The 21,600-nt window shown below is 44.0% G+C and overlaps 1 protein-coding gene across 7 annotated transcripts in view; it reads left to right on the top strand.

Moving 5' to 3' along the window:
• Positions 1-21,600, top strand: part of CADPS2 (calcium dependent secretion activator 2) — a 1,645,358-nt gene that overhangs the window by 651,368 nt on the left and 972,390 nt on the right. For all 7 annotated transcript variants that reach the window (XM_085654189.1, XM_085654188.1, XM_085654187.1 and 4 more), the window contains exons 7-8: positions 8,252-8,363; positions 15,890-16,029. In XM_085654189.1, the coding sequence (XP_085510315.1) occupies positions 8,252-8,363; positions 15,890-16,029 (252 nt within the window). The remainder of the gene's footprint in view (positions 1-8,251; positions 8,364-15,889; positions 16,030-21,600) is intronic.

Genomic DNA, 21,600 nt, shown 5'->3' with positions numbered 1-21,600 from the left:
CGCTGAATCCAGCTACATTGTTGCCAATTCCAGCAGACTCAGATGAGATTGAGCAGCATGACTGTCTGTTCAGAACAGAAGAAGAGACGAAAGGGAGAGTAGATCTCAAAGATACTCCCCTGACTGAGTGTGATGGCACTTTATGGGTAGATGGGTCCTGTTTCAAGCTCCCTAATGGTGACACGACTGCTGCATATGCTATCACGACTTTACACACAGTCATGGAAACTGCACGAGTGCCACATAATTCGGCCCAAGCAGCAGAATTAATCGCCCTCACGAGAGCATGTGTGTTGTCTGAAGGAATGAGAGTGAACATATACACAGATAGCCAGTACGCCTTTGGCGTAGCTCATAATTTTGGGCGTTTGTGGAAGGAGCGTGGGTTCCTGACGTCGCATGGAGCTAAAATTCAGAATGGCAAGTTAGTGAATGATCTCCTTGAGTCACTGACCCTACCGTTGCAAGTTGCGATCATGAAATGCAGTGCGCACAGGAAAGTCACAGATGATGTTGGACGTGGGAATGCGTTTGCTGATGAGACCGCGAGAGAAACTGCACAGAATGTGAAGACTAGAATGTATGTTGCAGGTCCCGCAAGATGGGTTAGTGATGTGGGAATGTGTGAGAACACAATAGAGAGTGTGAAGTCGCTTCAAGCTGAAGCCACAGAGGAAGAGTTAAGCAAGTGGAGAGAGAGTATGGGTAAGTTGGATGAGAATGGTTGCTGGATTGATTTGACAGAACATAGGCGATGGTTGTTGCCTGATGCATATGTGCTTCCAGTAGTTACTATGGCACATGGAATGGCACATATCAGTACGAAAGGTATATGCAAGTTGTTGGCTCCAGTATGGCAGAATGCTGGGATTCCCAAGTGTGCAGAGAACGTGGTCAAGAATTGCATAGTATGCTTGAAGTACAACCCTGGTAGGGGAACCCCAACTCCGGCTGGTCACTTTGCACCCCCATCATGTCCATTCAAAGTTTTGCAGCTGGACTTTATTCACATGGAAAGATGCAACAACCTGAAATATGTACTGGTGGTTGTTTGTGCTTTCTCAAAATGGATTGAGGCTTATCCTCTGAAAGATAACACTGCCCTATCCACAGCCAAAGCCCTTGTGAAGGAGTTTTTCCCTAGGTTTGGGATGCCAAGAATGGTGTGGTGTGATAACGGAAGTGAGTTCGTGGGTAAAGTGATGAAGAATGTATGTGAAGGTTTAGGCATCCAGCAGAAGTTCCACGCTGCAAATCACCCCCAATCAGCTGGATTAGTAGAACGCTACAATGGAGCCTTAAAGCTCAAGCTGGCTAAAATTCAGGCGAGCACCGGTCTTAAATGGCCTGACGCTCTGCCCTTAGCACTCCTGTCCACCAGAATGACCATACACTCACGAGTGGGACTTAGCCCTTATGAGGTCGTCTTTGGCCGCCCGGCTAATGTGTGGGGCGTGCCAAGACCGGCGAAATTTAGCGAAATAGAGCATCCAGTACTGCTCGATTACCTGTATGATTTGACTGTTAAACTGCGTGTTTTGCACCAACAGGTACATGATACTCTTCCCCAAGCCTCTGAACCTCCTGGACACCCTATCAACCCTGGTACGTGGGTGCTAGTGCGGAACTTCCAGCGCAAGAGCAACGACGAGCCCCGCTGGCTTGGCCCTCATCTTGTTCTTCTATCAACAAGATCAGCAGTGCGAGTGAAAGGGAAGAAGCACTGGATCCATGGTACTCACTGCAAAGTAGTCCCTTTGCCTCTGCCATATGACCGGTGGGTCAAAGAGGGTATCACCGACTCTGAGACAGACCCTGTACTCCGTTTCACACCATTCAGTGATGCACGCCTAAGAGGCACAGTTTCAGACCAAGAGAGTGACAACATTCTGCAGGAAGCTGTGCCACCATCGAGTCGACTGAACACCACTGAGCCTGAACTTTTGTTTCAAGACCAAACAGCACCTGGCCGTCTCCGCTATAATTTGAGACCAAGGCCCATGGACAAATAAAGATTTCCTCATTATTTCCCTGTTGACATTTTTTTTGCTCTCCCATCTGAAGGACTTTCTTGATTTTTGTTTTTCGAACCACCATCCGGGTTCTGCCGCAGGGTCGCGGTGCCAAGACTTTGGGGTACAGGCCGAAGACGCTAGGTCAACGGTTCTGGTTAGTCTAGGGCGTTTCCCTGGACTGACAGGCGTACTCCTCAGCAGAAGAAACTCATCCACCGCGAGCGGCCCGAGTAGAGGATGGAGTTTTTTAAGATGGAGAGACCGATTGAGGAAATGAACTTTAACGCAAGGATGTGTAGAATTGTAAAAAGTAAATGTTTTGTCTTTTTGTGCCTTTTTACACTGTGTAGTATAGTGATGTTTATTGTAGGATTTGTGTTTTTCTCTGCTCAAAAGCCCATTGCGCCCACTCAACAGCCTATATTCCTTTCTACTGCCTCCTCTCACTCTTTTCACCCTTTGCCTGAGCACGAACAGACCAGACGATCAGAGTTTGTAAATAACTCGTTTATCCAGCTCTTGCACCAGCACCAACTGGTAATGAATACGACCAATTGCTGGGTGTGTGGGTTAATGCCACATACCATTAACAAGGGTATTCCCTACCTGGTGCTGCCGTACAGTTACAATGGATCGTCATGGGCATTCCAAACCATGTTTCTCTATGCTCTAGATACATACTCCCCTCGCCAACCGCGTTCCATCAGACCTATCACCAATAATAAGGCTTTGATGAAAGGAGTTGCCGATATGAGTAGGGATATTAATGCGTACTCATCTATTCCCAAAGAAGAGTTGAGACCTTATGTAGGATGGAACGTGACGGGGTATAGTATTAGTCTGGGTGAAAGACAGCGAAAAATCTCATCTCCAATCTGGGTCGTACCCCACATGGGTCGGTTCTGCTTACAGGGTAATGGTCAGAATCCTAGAGCTCAACTGGGAAGAAGTGACTGTACTGAAACGTACACTTTCCCGTCACAGTTTTCCCCTGCGTTTTTGGCTGCTAAGGGCACATATTTCATCTGTCATGACCGAGCATATACATGGCTGCCCCCTGATTTCTCGGGCACATGTTATATTGCGAACTTGCTACCGCCGACATTTACTGCTGCCTCTGACTATCACAAGACCAGAGTTGTGAGAGGTGTGATTAGTAAGGAGGATACTGCCGGTCAGGAAGCAGGAGACTTCTTCTTGGGTTTCCTGCCGTTTTGGGGACCTATGGTCAATAGTAGGAACCTGAGACAGCTGACTCGTGTGGTTGAATCCACTGTCAATGTAACGGCTGGTGCCCTTAGTAATCTGACAGCTGAGCTCCAAGCGGATCGCCTTATGACTCTGCAGAACCGCATGGTTCTAGACGTTATTCTTGCAGACCGCGGTGGGGTATGCAAGGTTATCCAATCCAGTTGCTGCATTTTTATACCAGATAATGCTCCAACAGTGTATCAAGCCATCTCCAAACTCCATAAAATATCTGAAGCCATACACGTGGATAAGGGAGATTGGTCACTGGTGGGGTGGTTCTGGGAATTGATATCTGCCTGGGGTTGGAAAGTTCTGATGGTCATTGGAATGATCTTAGCCATTCTTTTCCTGCTCTGCCTGTGTATACAGTGTGCTCCCGCGATATGTGGTCTCTGTGCTACCTTATGTGTAAGGAACCCTGTATCGAGAGACGAGCTAAGTAATAGGATGATGCTACAGCAACATCTCCATGACTTTGCGAACATTGACCTAGACTCGGATTAAGATGAGTATAGTGATTGCCTATGTAAGGGCAAAAGGAGGGTCTGTCGTACTTTAATATTCGGGACCGCGTAGGGGACAGGGCCCTACCCCTGTCTATGTTGGTATTAGCGAACCGCAAATGGTAAATGCGGCATGTACGAGTGCTTTATATATCGTTCTAGCTATGAATGCACTGTGTACACGTTATTCTGCTTCACTACGCGGGTTCCATTTTGGAAGCAGTGGCCATCTTGTCATTGCCCTCACATAGGCTATGATGGAGTTAATACGGGCCTCACAGTACATGGGCTTTCCCTCTGACTTCTCTGTGACCTGGGCAGCTGGCTCTGCTGCCCCGGGTCAAACCGGTCTCACGAGCTCCCCTTCCTCCGTCCACCTGTGATTAGCATCAGGGTTTGACCCGTCATAAAACCCTTTCATTCTACACAATCCCCCGGCTAATCTCTTCCACACCTGCTTGTTCTTGCTTTATGACTTGTTTCCCAAAACAGGAGATGCTCATGTTTATTGGGGGGTCTATTTACTTCAAACGTGGGATCTGAACCTTACTGTGTAAATCATTGTGGGCTGGCCGAACTGGAATGTGGGATGGTCATCATGACTCTGCTTTTTTGTTTGTAATGTATGCCTTTATATGACCATATCGTAAACCAAGGAATGTGTGCCTGGAGCATGATATTTTGTACTTTTTGGTTTATTGGTCTGCAGCCAATAAACGATTCTTTGACTTCACCCAGAAGACTCTGTGTTTCTGTAGGTCCGGAACAGGGTGAACCCAGAAGTCATAGGGTGTGTGCCCCTGCACCGCTGGGTCTAAAATACCCAGTACTTCACCATTGCCAGAGACAATCCTGTTGTGTGGCTTGAGCCCTGGCTTGTTTTTTTTGGTAGGCAGGAGAGATTAAGTGAATTGCCCAGAATCACAGGATTTGGACGCGACCCCGAGGCTCGAACCTTGGTTTCCAGCACCAAAGTTGCCAGCTTTAGCCGTCAGACCACATCTCTCCCTCTTTACCATTGCCTGAATCTATTTAATAATATTTTCATTTTTAATTCTAAATACCTGCTCATGGACAAATGGTAACTGGTCACAGTTTAAGATAGACCTGTCAATTCCTTTTAGTGTACAAATGTTATTGCATCGTAGTCTTTCTATTATATCAGTAGCCATGCAGCCAGCGGTGCTGACGAAGGGTGTGGAGTTGGGGGTGCACTCTTTCGGCAGAGATGCCACGTCATTTGCAGCGATATCCCTGATTACCTTTACTTAACCTTCTTTTCTTTTGTAACTTTTGAAACTATCTTAATGTGTAGCTCAGTGAATAGTGGTGATGGTTTTTTTTTGCATATCTATATAGCGCGAACTCGACCCAAAGGTATTGGAGCACTTTACACGCGCACCGTATTTACATTACACATTCAGGCGCGGGGAGATTAAGTGATTTGCCCAGGATCACAGGATGTGGACGCGACCCCGAGGCTCGAACGCTGGTTTCCAGCACCAAAGTCGGCAGTCTAGCCGACGGACCACATCCCCTCCCTGGTGCTTGACACAAGGCGCTTAATAGATGGAAAGCTACAGTTTTTATCAGATAAGATCGTAAAGTGCTAGCCCAATAAAAATAAATAATTTAAAAAAACGTACGAGACTTCAAAGTCATATTCATGTTCACCCAAAATAGTTGCACTTCTTAAACCCTCCCGCCCTGTGGCTATCAAAGACCCCATGTGTGTGGAAACTTCTAGCTTACCCTCCAATGGGAGATGTGCCCCCCCCCCTTCAACCCCACCCCCCTCTTCAACCCCACCCCCCTCAACAACCCCACCCCCCTCAACATCCTTGCCAAGGGGGGCAGGAACAAATGGCAGGGTTTAGAAACAGAAGTATATGGCTTTACTGCCCTAGAAGGCACGCTGGTCAAAGGTTCACTGGAGGCCAATGACAACGAGGGGGGTCGCGGGAAGGATTGTGGGGGGGGGGGATGCTGAGCAGTTCTTTTAGCAGATACATCTTCTGCAGATTCGCGCACACAAATAAAACAAGCATTTGCAATGCAATAGGTCTCGCAGTTACACAAGTTAAAGCTATTGGCATTGTAAATGACAATGCCAATAGGCATTGTTATTTGCAATGTCAATAGCTCAAACTTGCGTAAATGCGAGACCTAATGCATTGCAAATGCTTGTGTTAGATAATGTCCTGATATATGGCTTGAATTTTATTGCTGGCGTTTCCTCCTGCTTTCCACAAACCAGTGAGTTTAGGGAGGCTGCATGCAGGCCATTTGTCAGGCCATAAAAGACCGCACACAGGGCTGAAGCCAGGGCTCAGGAGGTGTGAGGAGCCAGGCGGGCTATAAACTTTTGGCGAAGGAAATGGCGCAACAACATCCTGAGTCCATTGTGAACATTTGATTTACGTGCGAACAAGTGGCGAGCCTGCAAGCATTTTTGTAGTTTTAATAAAATTATAAAAAATGCTTGCTGGCCCACATCAAATGTTAATAATAATACATCAGTAATACAGCTGTTATCGATCTTCCTATGGAGAGAGAGAGGCCCGTGTGACCTGTTGCTGTGTGCATTTGGTACCAGCTAACGGTGGTTTGACCAACTTGTTTGTAGCTATTAGTGCTGGGGTTGCACAGCACTCTTTCTTGTGCAACATGTTAGCCAATAAAGAACAACAGAAGCCTGAAACTGAAACACATGTCAGAAACATTCCATACGCAAGTTACACTTATGTTTATGGGCCCCTTGGATGCTGTTTGAACTGTTAAATACAGGGATAGTCAAGGGTCTGTGGCCCCTCTGGCGGCTGGGGCCCGGTGTCACTGCGCCTTCTGCACCAATGGAAGTTACACCCCTGGCTTGGTGTCCACTTTGTCTGTCAGGTCCTGTGCCGTGAGGGTGCGGGTTCTGTGTTTCCGTGCATGCTGGGTGGAATGTGTGCTGTGTGTGTTCTATACACGACTGCTTCTGCGCCTACCTCGTCTTAAAGTGCCAAGAAGCACAGGTGCGCTTTAAACAATTGTTTAAATGCAGTGTGTGCAACGGTGTGTGCGAGTGCTCACACGGACTGTGCACACGCCTTTGTGTGGAGGCCAGCGAAAACAGAGTCAACAGTAAGTTTCGTCCTGCAGCACTTTCTACCCACATCTTGCCTTTTCTTAGCGCTGCGAGGGACCGACAATGCCGCACAGACATAAGATTTATTTGTAAAGTGCACGATTACACATAGGTTTTCCTGGCGCTGATTGACAGATGTTTGTTACCCAAGTGAGTGGAGGATAAGAGACCGGACAGGACAGAGGCGCAACTAGAGCCAAATTTCGGGGGGGAAGGGGGGGGGGGGGGGTGGGGTGGCAAATTCTTCTAACAATAGGCTTGAGTGGAGATGCAATGGATCTAAAAAGCATTGGCATAGCCAATAGGTCTCGTCTTTGGGACCTTATAAGTGTTTAGCCATGCAACAGTTGATGTTGTTGCACCAAGGATATTGTGCTGCATAACTAACTACTTATAAGGTCCCAAAAGCGAGACCTATTGGCTATGCCAATGCTTGTTTTTGTTAGGCACGGGGAAATTAAGTGATTTGCCCAGAATCACAGAATGTTGAGCGTCGGTGCCGAGACTCGAACCCTGTTCCCCAGCTTCGAGGTCGACCGCTCTAGCCATAAAGGTATATCCATCTTCTACCCTCAGTTGTATTCACTATGATACTGGTGACTAAGGAATATTTGGTTTATTAGGATGTTCTGTATTTTCAGTCTCAAGCTGAGACCTCCAGTTGTTTGAATATAAGGCTCTCCTATATAATGACACCTTAAAAAGTGCACAGAGGAGAAAATACATATTTGCCAACAAATAAGAATGGAGCCCAGAACAGTTCTGTGGCCAGTGGAGCTCCTTGGCTAACGTTAAAATGAATAGAAAAATGTTGCACCCAAATTACTGGTTTGGGCATTGGTTTCAGGTACCAGCAGTGAACCTATTAAGGTATACAAATGGCATCTTTGTCCACAATTAAAGTATTTCAGTGGAATAATTCCCAAGTCTGGCAAAGTGGAGGCAGTATGATTAGAAGACAACAAAAATGAGGGTAATATCTAAAATGTTGAAGTAGCACACAACTTATTAAACCCCATTTGGCGTTGCCCATTGCTAGAGAGCGAGACTCAATCACTTGTTCAACTGTTTGGGTGCCTTTGAGAAACAAAATGCGAAGGTTCAAGTTACTATGACTCTGACTGTTGGGAGCTAAGTGAAGCACCTTTATGTATGGAGTACATACGCGAGAACGTTAAAGGAAGAAACAACCGCTGCAACAGAACGGGTATAAAAATCATAATACATGATATGTCTGATGCTTATTACCTTTTTTAGATTACGGTCATGCTAAAATAACTTGTGATTTGTTTACACATCTGTTGGTTGATGACGTTGTCCCTCTCTAAAGTGTCTTGGTTTGTATCTTACAGATGGGGAACCCAAGGAGATTTCACCACAACTCACCCTCGGCCTATTGTCAAAGTGAAGCTTTTCACAGAGAGTACTGGAGTGTTGGCACTGGAAGATAAGGAATTAGGAAAAGTGAGTGTTCTTCTCAACCTTTTACAAAGATATTCTCAACCTTCTACAAAGATATTACCAACGCAAAATAATGTTAACTATGACCATGACTTTCATTAGAAAATGCATATATATTTTGTGTATACCATTCTGTTTGAGTTTACATTCCTACTCAACATTTCTGAAAAAACGTGCATCGCTCTGCAAAGGGCTCTGCGTGTCATTGCGTACTCTGGACATGTAGTATGGTCTTTGTACCATTTTAGTTATAGTTTATTATGGCACTTATATACCATACACACTGCTTGTGCTTCCTCCACCTCCAGCAGGCTTAGACAAGTATTTTTTGTTATTCTTCCATGGATGTTGGATGTGCTGCATATGAACTGTAATCCAGAAGAGCTACTGTTTATCCAGAGCCACAGATGATTGTCTTCTTGTAGTATTGCCTTGGAAGGTTGGCCAATGGCACTCTTCTCTTTCTCCAACGTCTGTAGTGGATGTGTGTGGAAAAGAGCTCATGTTGAGTGGCTAGTGCGAGGGAAGGGCTGGAATGAAGATAGTGTTTACAGATGTTCGCAGATACTCACATGAAAAGAACTGCAGAGACTTAACCTTGTCGCAAAATAGGATTGTATTATTTTAGTTTGTGAGATCCAGAGGGTGTTAAATTCCGACACAAGGCCCTCTCAGTCATGCTTGGATCATGGGGATTTTTTTTTTCTTTTGGCTAAAAAGGGTTATCTCTTCTGCTGGGCAAGATCCATAGAAACTGAGAGATGAAAGAGAGTAAATAGAAAATCCTGCACCACAAGAGAGCTATAAAGTGGGGTACAGGGGTGACTTAGAGGCAGTGACTATTGTTGTTGCCCACTCCTTCGTGTGGTGGGTGGATGAAGCAGATCTTTTGCCAGTGGGTTCACCCAAGATATATACTTTCCTAAAAAGTAATCTCTGTTTCATATGCAGTGTCCCAAATACCCTCTTAGCAATTTCGAAAGGTAAACCCCCAGTCTTTCTCCATCAAGAGCAGAAGCTATCATGAGAGGTGCAAATGAGCAGGCCCAATTGTATTTCTTCACCACAAATGGGTGCCGTAGGGGGCCCGTGTTCATGTCATCTACTTTCCTCCATTCTTCTACTTGTATCCTCTTCCAGAACATCCATCCTCTTTTCCTCGTTGTTCACTTGTGTGCCCGAACACTTTACTCAGGTTTTAATAATCTGTCTTCCCTCTGGCATATCTCATACATCTATTACAAAACGGTTAGATACCGGAGGGTCAGAGGGAACATTTTTGAGACCGCACAGGATTAAATCCCCAAATAAAGTATTATAAACACTAAGAACCCTGAGGTCTAAAATTACAAAAAGGGGGAAAGAAGAAAGATGAAAAGGTGGTGTGTGAATGAGAAACAAAAGCCCAATGCACCTAGTGAAAGGGCAATCCCTTTAAGGACGTAATCCCTCACTCACCCTGGGTGACATGCTTCATCATATGGGATTCTCCTCCCAGAGAAAAATCCTAGTTTCTCTGGGGGCTACAACCCCCTCTATGAGAGGGAGGAGCTCAGGGATGTTTTGATTTTGCACTAAAGGGTGGACTAAATCCACATATGAAGAGCTGGGTGTGAGTGGGGGGTGCAGTGCTAATGAAATAATAGTGCTGTGAGAGTGTATTAAAACTAGTCACGGGACGGCAAGGAGGAATCTCTTGACACCACCGTACCGATGCTAGATTAAAAATGTGAGCACCACTAGTTCAATATAACCAATGGTGCAATGCAAAAGACAACGGTCGACATGTTTCAGCCAAGGCGCCTAAGTAGGCTCGGCTTTCATCAGGACCTAGATAGCTACTGCGAAAGGGAAAGAATTGTGTGAGAACTACACAACAAAGGATACCGTGAACACCCCAAAGTTGCTTGTCGGGTGTACGTCACCTTTATGATTCAAACATCACCTAGACAAAAGAGAATCAATGTAAGAAAAAGTTGGTTACAAATACTAAGTAATGAAAATATAAGAGTGTGATAACTTAAAGCATTGGCCACTCACCCGTGAAAACTGGGTGGAAAATTGACCTCCACCTGGCAACCGCTCAGGAAGGAACACCGCTCTGAAAGAAGATGTAAGACTACTGAAGAATGGGGTACTTACATTACATGAGCGAGTGTGATAAACATGTGAACTGAACATCTAATAGCGAGGGAAACTGACAGAGTCAATGAATGCACGATATGCAAGTTGATACAAAAAATGGGTTCACCAAAATGATCTTATTGTGATAGAACCATAACAAGACCACCACATGTCTTGTTAGACTGAGTATGGTGAGTCTGTATGTTTAAACAAAGAGCGGAAAAGCTCAAAGTAACTGTGCCTCGTATACAACAAAACCGTAACGAGTGCCCAAACATACCTATGAAAGATAATAAAACTACCGCCTCTGTAGAATCATAGTGTGAACTAAAAAGGAAAGAGAAAGGGCGGTGTGCACACAGCATCAGAGGTTATCAAAACGCCTACCTCTCCGTCGGGGGACCGGGCCGGAATGAGCCTGCAGCCGGAGGTCCCGCGGAGCTGGATAGAGTTTGGTTAAGAAGAATTGTGTCATCAGAATTGGGCCAATAGGAGGACCCAATTCACAACCACCGAATGGGGAGAACCAATCAATGGCGCTCTTCCGCCCGTGTGCCGGTTACCACGGAGACGGGTATGCAGCTGACGGTTGAAATCAAGCTGTCAAAAAAATGTAGGAATGCGCGCCACGGGTATTTAAGAGAATGAATGAAAGCGCTCATTGCCAATGTGTGTACGTTGAACTGGGGAGTTAGGGAAACAAAATGCGTGTCACTCACTCTATGAAGCATAATGTTCCCAATGAGCAGAATCAAAGTAAGCTCATGCTCAAGATTCATTATTGAATCCAACACGGAGAAGAGCTAGTTGATACGACACTAGCTCCATGAGGAGAGGCGCTCCGTGAAAAGAAGCTCACATCAGGGAATGAATGTGAACTCATGCTATAAGGCTGGGGCAACAGTTCATACAACACGGAGGAACCTAGTTAAAAATGCACTAGCTCCGCCGAGAAAAATCTTAGCAAAATTGCGGGTGGAAGGGAAAAAAGAAAGCTCTGATGCCATGAACTATGGATGTCTGGGAAAAGCAAGACAGCAGTAGACTGTCAGGGGAGAATAAATAAAGTCAGTGTCGACTAGAAGTCTTAGTATGTAAGACATGGGGGCAAATATTAAGTGGCCCATCAAGGCAGCCGCAGAATGCGAAAAGCAGCAATAATTCATGAAGTATACCCTATAGGTTATTCCCATATGCAGAGTGTGAAAGATGGGGCCAAAGAGTAAACTCGTGATGCAAAATTCAAAGGGACAGCCAAGGAATATCGTCATTTAGTCCTTGAACATGCATGTTAAGCTTGTACACCCACCTTTGCTCGCGTTTAAATAGAAAAGAAGAGCAATCTGTCAGATGGGGTGGTATGAAAGGTTTGTCAAGGACGGTCCAATGTAGGTCATTGGGAGCATGATTGACCGCTAGAAAGTGGTTGGTAAGTTTGGTAGAGGAACGACCACACCGTATTGTACTTTTGTGTTCCAAAATACGGGTTTTTATCCGACGGGTGGTCATTCCAACATATCTTAACCCACACGGGCAAGTTATAAGGTAGATCAAATTTGAGCTGTTGCAGTTACTGTGGCTTCTGAGAGTCCACGGTCTGCCAAACTTGATCTTCTTGCCCTAGCTTGATCTTTTTCTCCTAGCTCCTCCTTTACAGTGATTTTCTCCTTTTCCCTTCCTCTCCCGCCTAATCTTTCTACCCACATTTCTGCTTCTTAACCCATGCATCTTCCCTAAGCGCTCCATCTTCTAACATCGACCCTAAGCGCTCTATCTTCTAACATCGACCCTAAGCGCTCCATCTTCTAACTTTCTTGCATTGACTCATTCCTACCGCACAGATATTTGTGGAGGTTCAACCCCTAAGCATGACTCCTGCTTCAAGAAATATCTTAAAAACGTAATTTCATTCAACTGAATGTGTGGAGGCTATAAATAGCTATAAATAGCTTCCAGTGACTAGGGTAACAGAGAGGAAATGGAAGAGAAGAAATAGAGCAATCACTAAGCTAACTAGTGCCCAATAATTGAGACTCAACATGGAAACTGATCTCAAATTATTGTTATTTTTCATAAAGAGGAGCCATGTTGTTGGCACCCAGAGTTTTGTCAAAGGGTGTCACCGGCAGTTGCAATCAACGGTGCCACCACTAAAGGGGAGCATTTACAGTGCCCGCCTATGAAAACATTTGGGATCTCACACTTGTTTTATTGGGTAAATCATAGTTACTTGACTATTTGTACTCGGAGAAAATAACCAGAGGTTAAGAAATGTTACATTAATCACCTTTCCATACCAGTAAAATAGATTCCTTCTATACATACCACAACATAATTTTGCGGTAAATTTGAAACCTGTCATTAAATCCGATGCTGTCAATGATCAATTATTCTGTCTGCCGTTAGGTGCTGTGTCTTTGAACCGTAGCTCAAATTTTGACTGTGGCTCTTCCAAAATGTGTGCAAGATCTCACAGTAGCCACCTTCTGGTGTTAGCCCTTATCACAAACAAATGGTTTCTTATACGAATGAGATACTGTTGGGTACTCTTATCATACAACGTAAATGTGGTGTTGCACTTTGGATAACTGAGACCATTGCCACCACTGCAAGCCTTAAATTTGGCAAAAGCATGGTCCATTTTATGGGAGCGCCTTCAAATTCTTTCCAGTTTCGCTTTCAAGACTAAAGGGCACCATGTGGAGCATACTGACGCACTTCAATTCCACGCTGACGTTGTGGTGACACTTGTGTAAATGGTATAATAAATTGAGTAAACAACAAACGTTTATAGTCTATATAACACCAAAAAACATTTAGCCTTTGATTACGAATGGCCTGTTAAAATCTCTGTTCGTTCCCTGCCCCAGAATTATTGTTACCAGGGTTCTGGTAATTCAAGGGTTATAAAGGTTGTTAGAAATTTGCCCTTTCTGCTTGGTCATCCCGGATTTGTTTTGCATTTCTGCTGAACCCTATTTGTGCTGGCCATTGAACTCTGTGCACATTATCCATGCTAGCCGGTGGTGTGCTTGTGGTCCTCCTTTGTACATGGAAAATTGGTATACACCCGACTGGTTTACTTAATTTACTTATAAGTCTCAAGTATTACACGGTATCAAGTATACCCAGGCCCTGTAGATTAAATGCTACCAGTGAGCTGCAGCACTCATTGTGCCAGGCACTACAGTGCCATGTGAAGCATGTCTCCAAATCTACCATTGTAGCCTGGTTATGCAGTTTTGACTTCTCAAAATAAATCCTTTTGACAAGCCTAAACCTTCCTTTTAAATGTTAATAGGTAGCCCCTAAACAGCCCTTCCTGCACACACGGTAGGATATTTAAAAAGTAGGACATCTAAAAGTTTAATGTTAAATGTATCCTTTCAGTGAAATAGTCCTAAAAGCTACTTTCACTGTAGCAGGGTTGGGTTTTCCATAGGACAGCTCTGGCACTAAGTTTAATAAATGTTATCTCTAGGCTGCAGCCACAAAACACAGACAGATTTCATTTGTGAACTTTTTTAAATATTTATTACCAGTCTAATTCACTGATAAAGTTGGATTTGTAATAAATATTCTAGAAGGATGACTTTTGAAAAGTTTCCTTTGCCCTGCCTAAGGTCCTTGGCAGCTAAATCTGCATTCCTCTCTCCCACTTCACTGCGGTCACCTTCAAATTGTGCCAAAAGCCTCCTCTACTGCAATCATTGGTACTCTGTGCTTCCTGGTGTCACTTCTACTTAAAAATGTAAAACATTTTGAGTTTTATTTATTGTTTTGCATTTCAACTATATTATTCCTTTAGTAGGGCATGAATACTTTACCCATTGCCTCTAGGTAAAGCCAATGTATTCTGTGCCACAGCTACCCGCAGAGTGTGGAGTTGAGGTTTATTTAGTGACGTTAGTCGTTTATTCCCACGAGGAGTGTGAGAATTACTTGATGTGGCTACTTACTCCCTCAACTAATAACCCAATTTCTGACAATGAGGATTACACGTTTTTGGAGAGTATCGTACGGGAGTCGGTGTATCTGTACAGATTCCCGCCTGTTTTCCTTCTGTTTTTCACATGGAGATCTCGACTACCAAGAGCAGTTGAAATCTGCTTGTAAACAACTAAATTATATCTGAGATGAGGCTCCTCACTTCTGGGAATTTATGGGACACTTGGCTCATAATGGGGGGCTATATGTTCCATCTGAACGACATGCTCGCAGGCCTAAAACAGTGCAGCAGCAACAAATTATGTTGGAAAGAGCATTTTTAGTGCCCTACAGTCACTCTCACAAAAGAAAAACCAACGCTTTTAAAGGAATAGCATGCCCATTCTAATATAGCGCTGCAATGCTGGCACATAAATACCGCCACTATAATTTGAGGAAATAGTTTAACTTTCTGTTGGGTGCTTTTTGTACTCATTAATTGTTCCTCTGCTGATGTCACTGCTGTACAGCCTTTATAATGCGATGAGGCACATTTTATTTCTTCTTTACTACCACATCCAAGTTCTTTAGTATCATCCATAAAGCACCACTGCATACTGCCGCCCGGCGTTCCTCACACAAATCAGTGGTTTAGCCAGGGTGGCATGGGTTGTTAAACAAGCGAGGAACACGAGTACCCTAATAAAGGCAGCTATAATTGGGGAGTCACTCTCGTTCTTGGGCCCTGGTGCAAGTGATAGCATAGGGCCTCGTGCCAACATTGCCTGCTTGTTCTTTCCTGTGTGGACCTGGGGCTTGGAGTCTGAAACATAAAACCCCTTGCATTTCGAATCCATGCATCATACATTAGGAAGAAAGTTGGAGCAGCAGCTCCTGCTTCCTGAACCTGGCTTGCTCTGAACCAGGCCAGGCTCTCGGCACAATCCTCCCGCTCTTCTTTTAGTGGTACCCCTGTGCAGAAAGGAGTACTTTTCCTTTAAAATATATGAATAGCAAATCGAATAAGAAAAGAAATATAGCATCTTCGTCCAGCCACGTGTAATTAATGGGATGGTTTGCAGTGTCTAGGGGTGTCCGTTGTGCGGTAATTTGTTTGCCGCCAAACACACTCATGGCACAGGGTGGAGGAAAGCCCTCCCAGGTGCCTACTTGCTTTTCTCATCTGTCACCGGGGCTGACTCCTGCAGAGCCATTAATTCGACAGAGGGTGTCACGGGAGGAGAACTTGTTAGCAAATAATATGCAAACGCCAATTTTTCAGCAAAGAAATTGAGTCCATATTGGAAAGCCTTCTGCTGTGCTGCGATGAGTCAATCGGTGTTTCAGCTGTGTCCTAGATTTGACAATCTTTGATAATTGCAGAAGCAATAAAATGCCGCAGTGGCCGCATGGCACGCGGGGAAATCAGTGTGTCTTCCTAGTTTCTGTAATAAGATTTTTTTTTTTATCACTGGCAGGTAACATTAACCCCAACATCGAACAGCTCGAAGTCGCCTGAACTGCACAAAATGGTCGTTCCCAAAAATAGTCAGGATTCCGACTTGAAGATCAAATTGGCGGTGAGGATGGACAAGCCAGCACACATGAAGCACAGTGGGTAAGCCTGGGGCAGAGAGGGGCGCCGCCTCTTCCCACACTGGTCCCTTGTCTCCTGTCAAGTCTACGCTCTGTCCATGCGTTGATATTTATTTATTTCGAGGCTACCTGTGGAACAACACAGGGTTGTACATTAAAAGAGGTATCGGGACACAATATAAAATCATAAAATCCCGTACAAGTGGAGATTAGGATCTTTCAGTTACTCAATTATACATTATATGTGTTTGTGATTTGCCCAGAATCACACAATTTTCAGTCATGTGCCAGTATTCAAACACTGTTCCCATAGTTGCCAGCTCATCCACTGGTCTGCATATCTTAACTGTAATCTTCAACCTGTTGACACATTAATTACCTTCACACGCTGTTTAGCCGCACCAAGAATGCCTGCCAGGTACATGTTGAATTGTATATCTGAAACATTTGTAAAATGTAAATAGAGACACAATTATAAAATGTAAACCACATCAGATTTTTCAAGTTTTACACCACGGTCTTTATAAAATTGTAAATATGCTGATACCTATTTAAATCTAACTTCCGGTGCGAGTGTGTCATAACTGGAATACATGCAGTGCAGCATACATGCATGCCGCCCTCGGTTTCGATTCGTACCTGCATTTGTTACCACGTGGTGGCCTCTTAGAAAAAAGATGTTGTCTCACTCATAACACACACAGACAAAGATTTATTTTACATACTGTCTATATTAATCTTCTGACTTGATCTAAGAAATGTCTGGAACGTTACACGTGCTCTGAATTGTAGTGAGCAAGTGAAGTGAGAAAGCTAGGCCACTACCAGGGGACTTTTCACCTCTGAATTTGTTTAAAAAAAGTATTGTCAAATAGTACATTTGCAAAAGAGATAACTCTATTAGGCCATTAATAGCTGCATTTTACTATTGCTGTCCATTATGTCAAGAATTACCTACAGTGCCCAGTATGTTGTCACAGGTGTCTGGTATGCTAAGAAATGCCCCAAGAATGCCAGCACTGATATTTTACCATGAGTGTCTCTACAAGACTAAAATGACCTTTAGTAGGCCAGGGCCAACTTACTTGCCAGCATAGCACCAGGTTGTCACTCACCTCGCACTTACATTCACTAACTCACACATTAATTTATTCTCACTCACTCTCTAGCACTCCCACCGATTCCTATTTGTACTCACTCAGTTGAAGTTACTCATTTTTACTCATTATGAGTCACTCATACTTACTGACACTCAAGCTCTCCCATTCTCACTCACTGCCTGTCACTGAATCTCTCTCACATGCACACACACTTACTCACACGCACACACACTTGCTCACACGCACACACCCTTGCTCACACGCACACACACTTGCTCACACGCACACACACTTGCTCACACGCACACACACTTGCTCACACGCACACACACTTGCTCACACATACACCCACCCACCTTCACACATAAACACATTCTCACCCACAAGCACGCACACAGCATACATTTAAAAGCGTTTTTACTTACCTTAGCTGCCACCAAAGCTTCCATTCCATTGAACTCCATTTTGTTTATTACACAAATAATAAATAATGCAATAATATTCACTATTAGTCCAATTAAAAATAGACAGACAGTAAACAGTTCACTGCCACCCCTGAGTTCTAGGCTCTGATTTTGCCACATCTGAGGCCAGGGTTAAAAGGCAGTGCCAGGTGCAAGCTAGGGTGTCACAGCTGTACATGGACTGCATCAAAAAAAGTTATCAAACAAGAGAGTCTGCCAACTCTTGCAAACTCCAAGACAATTTCGGTTTCCCTTATTTGTATACGCAGCAAATTACTTTAGTGATAATTGTAAAGGAGCTTACCATGAAAGTTGTTTTTTTAACCTAGTAAAACTATTTCAATGCGCCGAGTAATGCTTTAGGACACAGATATCGTATTTAACTATTTGTCCTGTAATTATGGTGAGCAGGGGAGAACTTGTTGCTCTCCGGTATTCACAAGCTTTCAAATAGATTAAATAATTCCATAGTTGAGAACCCCTGAGGGCCTTGGATTGGCTGGGAAAGCGGTCATGTGATCTGCTGTGTAAGCACTCGCCTTGCTGTCCTCTCAGTGAGCCTGGGCCAAATAGAAGTGCTCGAAGGACTGGCGCCTCCAGGTTCTCTTGTGAAACTAACAGGAAAAGTGTTTAGAAAGTGAAAGGGCCAAGTCAGCTATTGCACGTGCCAGGCGTGCTTACATTTCCTGCTAGAGAGCCAGAGCCCTGGTCGGACCTGTTTCACCAGGCAGTGTCCTGTCTAACACCGTGCCCATCTGTATGCTCCACCTGGACGGTGCACACATTGGCAGGCAGCCCAGAACTTTTTATTTGTCTTTGAATTTCCTGTCATCTGTGAGCAAAGCATTGTGCAGTGACTGAGCTTGCAAAGTCTCCATGTACAGCTGGAAGCTCGGCATCTGGGACAGAGTGGAGCAGGAAGAATTGGTGCAGGGGTGCAGCAACCAGTCCTTTTCGGATTTACTGTTATTTTGATGAGGGGGAAGTGGTCTGTATCCAATAAAATGAAACTACAAACTCAAAGCTAGTATGAGTAATAGCCTAACATGAATTTACAAGATACATCATAAGCAAATATCCAGTTGGTTGTGGGGATCATGGCTTATAAAATATCAACAATCACACAATAAGACATTGGGGATTGAGTTCCATTACATCTCAGTGTGGTTCAGTTGATGTGCACTTTGGCACCCTCCGCGACTGGCTTGCGATGGAGTGGAGTCTGATACCAACCATTAGTTCAGCAAGACATTCGGCGGTGGAGCGCGGTCAGGCAAATGTTTACAGATCATCCTAGTCAAACGTTTAACCTTTTTCAAATTCAAACCCTTGAGCAGGTTATTCTGAAAGATATGACTAAGCACATAATTACTTCATAAGGCTCAAAAAGTCACCAAGCCTTCAGTGAAGTCTTCTCGGACATCAGCTCATGGTTTAAGTAGAAAATAAATGTTATCCAATCATTCATTTCCTCAGCCAACTGTCCAGTTGCCATTGAATTACTGGTCTTCTTCTAAAAAAAAAAATTTTTTTTTTTTTAAAGTGCCTCCCTCTGTAGGACGTTCTACGTCCATCCACTCATTATAGGAGAAAAGTTCCGAAAAGTAGACGGGCTCTTTCTGAATAGACATTGACCCCCATTCTCCTAATGTGATGAGCAAGAGGCTCGTTTGATATTCAGTGGAAAGTTGGAGACTCCTTCTCAAACACTCTTGTACAAGTATTAAAACAGATGGGAACCCCACCAAGCAACTAGTCTTCTGTCTTATGAGTCTTGTGTTGCCGTCTGTCTGCGAGTAGACTGAAAGTAATGGCATTTGACCGGTGAGCTCAGATGTGATTTATGAAAATTCCGGGCAAATTGAACTAAGGTTCCTGCATATTCTCTGCTTAACGTTTAACCCAGCTTGACGTAGTTCCTGTACTATGTTTTTGCCTTACTTTCAGTTCAATGCCACAGTACTTTGGGGTATAGCTGTTCAGGATGGCAGTAATAGGCTTGGCCTACTCTTTTCCCTCCCTCTCCCCGAGCTCCACCCAAAATTAGCATTCTCCAAGAGGATCATAGGAAAAGCCTACCTTTACAAGCTACATCTGTTTGAGCCCCCCCCCCCCCGAGAACAGAGCAGTAAAACAAAAAAATACATACTTTAATACTGCAGCTCTACGCGCAAACAGGACTATAATATTGTATTTTTTAGTTCAATTTGAACAGACTGATCAGCTTAATCTACGCCTGACCGAAGAGCCATGTTTTTAAGTCCTTTCTGAATCCCTGTGCTGTCTCAGCCAAGTGTAAGTAGGTGGGCAGTGCGTTCCAGAGCGTGGCCGTCCGTATTGAGAATGACCTGCCACCTCGTGGCGCTTTGGCATACCCCGGAATGTGAAGAAGTCGCAGGTGATTAGAACTCAGGACTCAATCCTGATGGTACAAGCCAAGCCTATTCCTGAGATAGTGTGGCCTATGTCCCTTAAGGCCAATGTCAGGGCTTTAAACTCGACCCTCTTGGCCACAGGGAGCCATTGGAGCTGCCTTAGACGGAGGATATGTGATGGCGTAAAGGGACCCGACGAATGATCTGAATTATTTGCAATCTGAGAATCAGAGAAGCTGGAAGCCCCAGGTATAAGCTAGTGGCATAATCCAAATGCGAGATCACCAGCGCATGGACAATGATCTATTGGCTCTCTACTGGGAGAAAAAAAAACACTAGCTTTCTATGTGGCATTCAAAAGGGAACATATGCCAATGTAATAGTGAAAGTGCCTTCCATGTTAGAGAAATCAGCTCAGAGCTGCTCAGCTGCTCTCTAGTCAAAATACCAGTTGTCCAGTGACCAGAAGTAATAAACAATATAGGGGAAACATGATGATAACTCATTCCTACAATTATCAATAGCTGAGTCTATGCCGGTTTTATGTAAATTGAATATGGAGATTATTAAATGATAGATCTCTCAAGATGCTGTTATTGACTGAACCAGTGTGAGAATTGATCAGTAAGAGATTCGATGTTATTGATAGACTTGTCAGGTTTATTTCAGCTTTACTAAGAGTGGATTTATATTTTATGGCTCAGTTTTTTGTAGAACATGATTATATAACCTTATTCCAGTGCTCAATATAGCTATAAAATATTAGTAAAGGACTACAGTATTCATTGTGACTGTATTCCTCCACGCATAGGTGTTCTAAAATGTTTTCTTTACCTAAGAAACTACTCCTGATGAGTCTATGCCTCCGAAGAAACCAAACACGTGCTGCTGTTCTTCCAGCTTTCTAACTGACCATAACATTTTCCTGTCAACATAAATTGATTTTTGAAAATGTTGGCCACTTGTTATTTTAAGTAGGGGTGTGTGAAGTAATATGGAGAACTGCCACCTAATTACACATTTAAGATTTCTGGATAAGGTCATCAGAAATGCAAAAACATGCAAAAAATCAGCCACCATCCAAGTAATTGTTGACACTCTTTATATCACTGGTATCAGCTACCAATTTCACCTCATCCTGCTAGGCCTCTGCACCGTTGACAACACTGATCAGAAAACAGACCTATGAGGCAGGGCTTTTCTGGTCAAACATGCATGTTACATATAGATCAGGCCTAATTGTAGGGTAAATATAAATGCACTATCTTGATAGAGTGTATATGGTACAGCTTAGGACTTGGAAAACTAATATTTGGAATGGTGATAATAGCTAACAGTGTGTGAGATCACCATGCGTCTGTAGAAGCTCGATGGCATTGCTCACACTATCAAAAAAAACAGAAATGAAGCGGACTGGGAAACTTCCATTATGTTGTCGAGAGAGCTATGTGTAGTGAATAACATTTCAAGGCAATCTGGCCTGGTATAGAGCACATGGGGAAGGAAACCTGTTTGTATACATTTGTTTGCCTTTGTGACATGCCTTTGACTGAGGCCTTGCTAATACAGTGATGCAGATAGGGGACTGCCCAACTTCCCCTCCCCACTTCATAGAGAGTCTTTGGGCAGAAAGTTACAAAGGCACCTGTTTATG

The sequence above is a fragment of the Triturus cristatus genome, chromosome 4_1 (assembly GCF_964204655.1).
Source record: "Triturus cristatus chromosome 4_1, aTriCri1.1, whole genome shotgun sequence".
Taxonomy (NCBI): domain Eukaryota; kingdom Metazoa; phylum Chordata; class Amphibia; order Caudata; family Salamandridae; genus Triturus; species Triturus cristatus.
The sequence above is the reverse complement of the archived record's forward strand: the minus strand, read 5'-3'. Positions and strand labels throughout refer to the sequence as shown.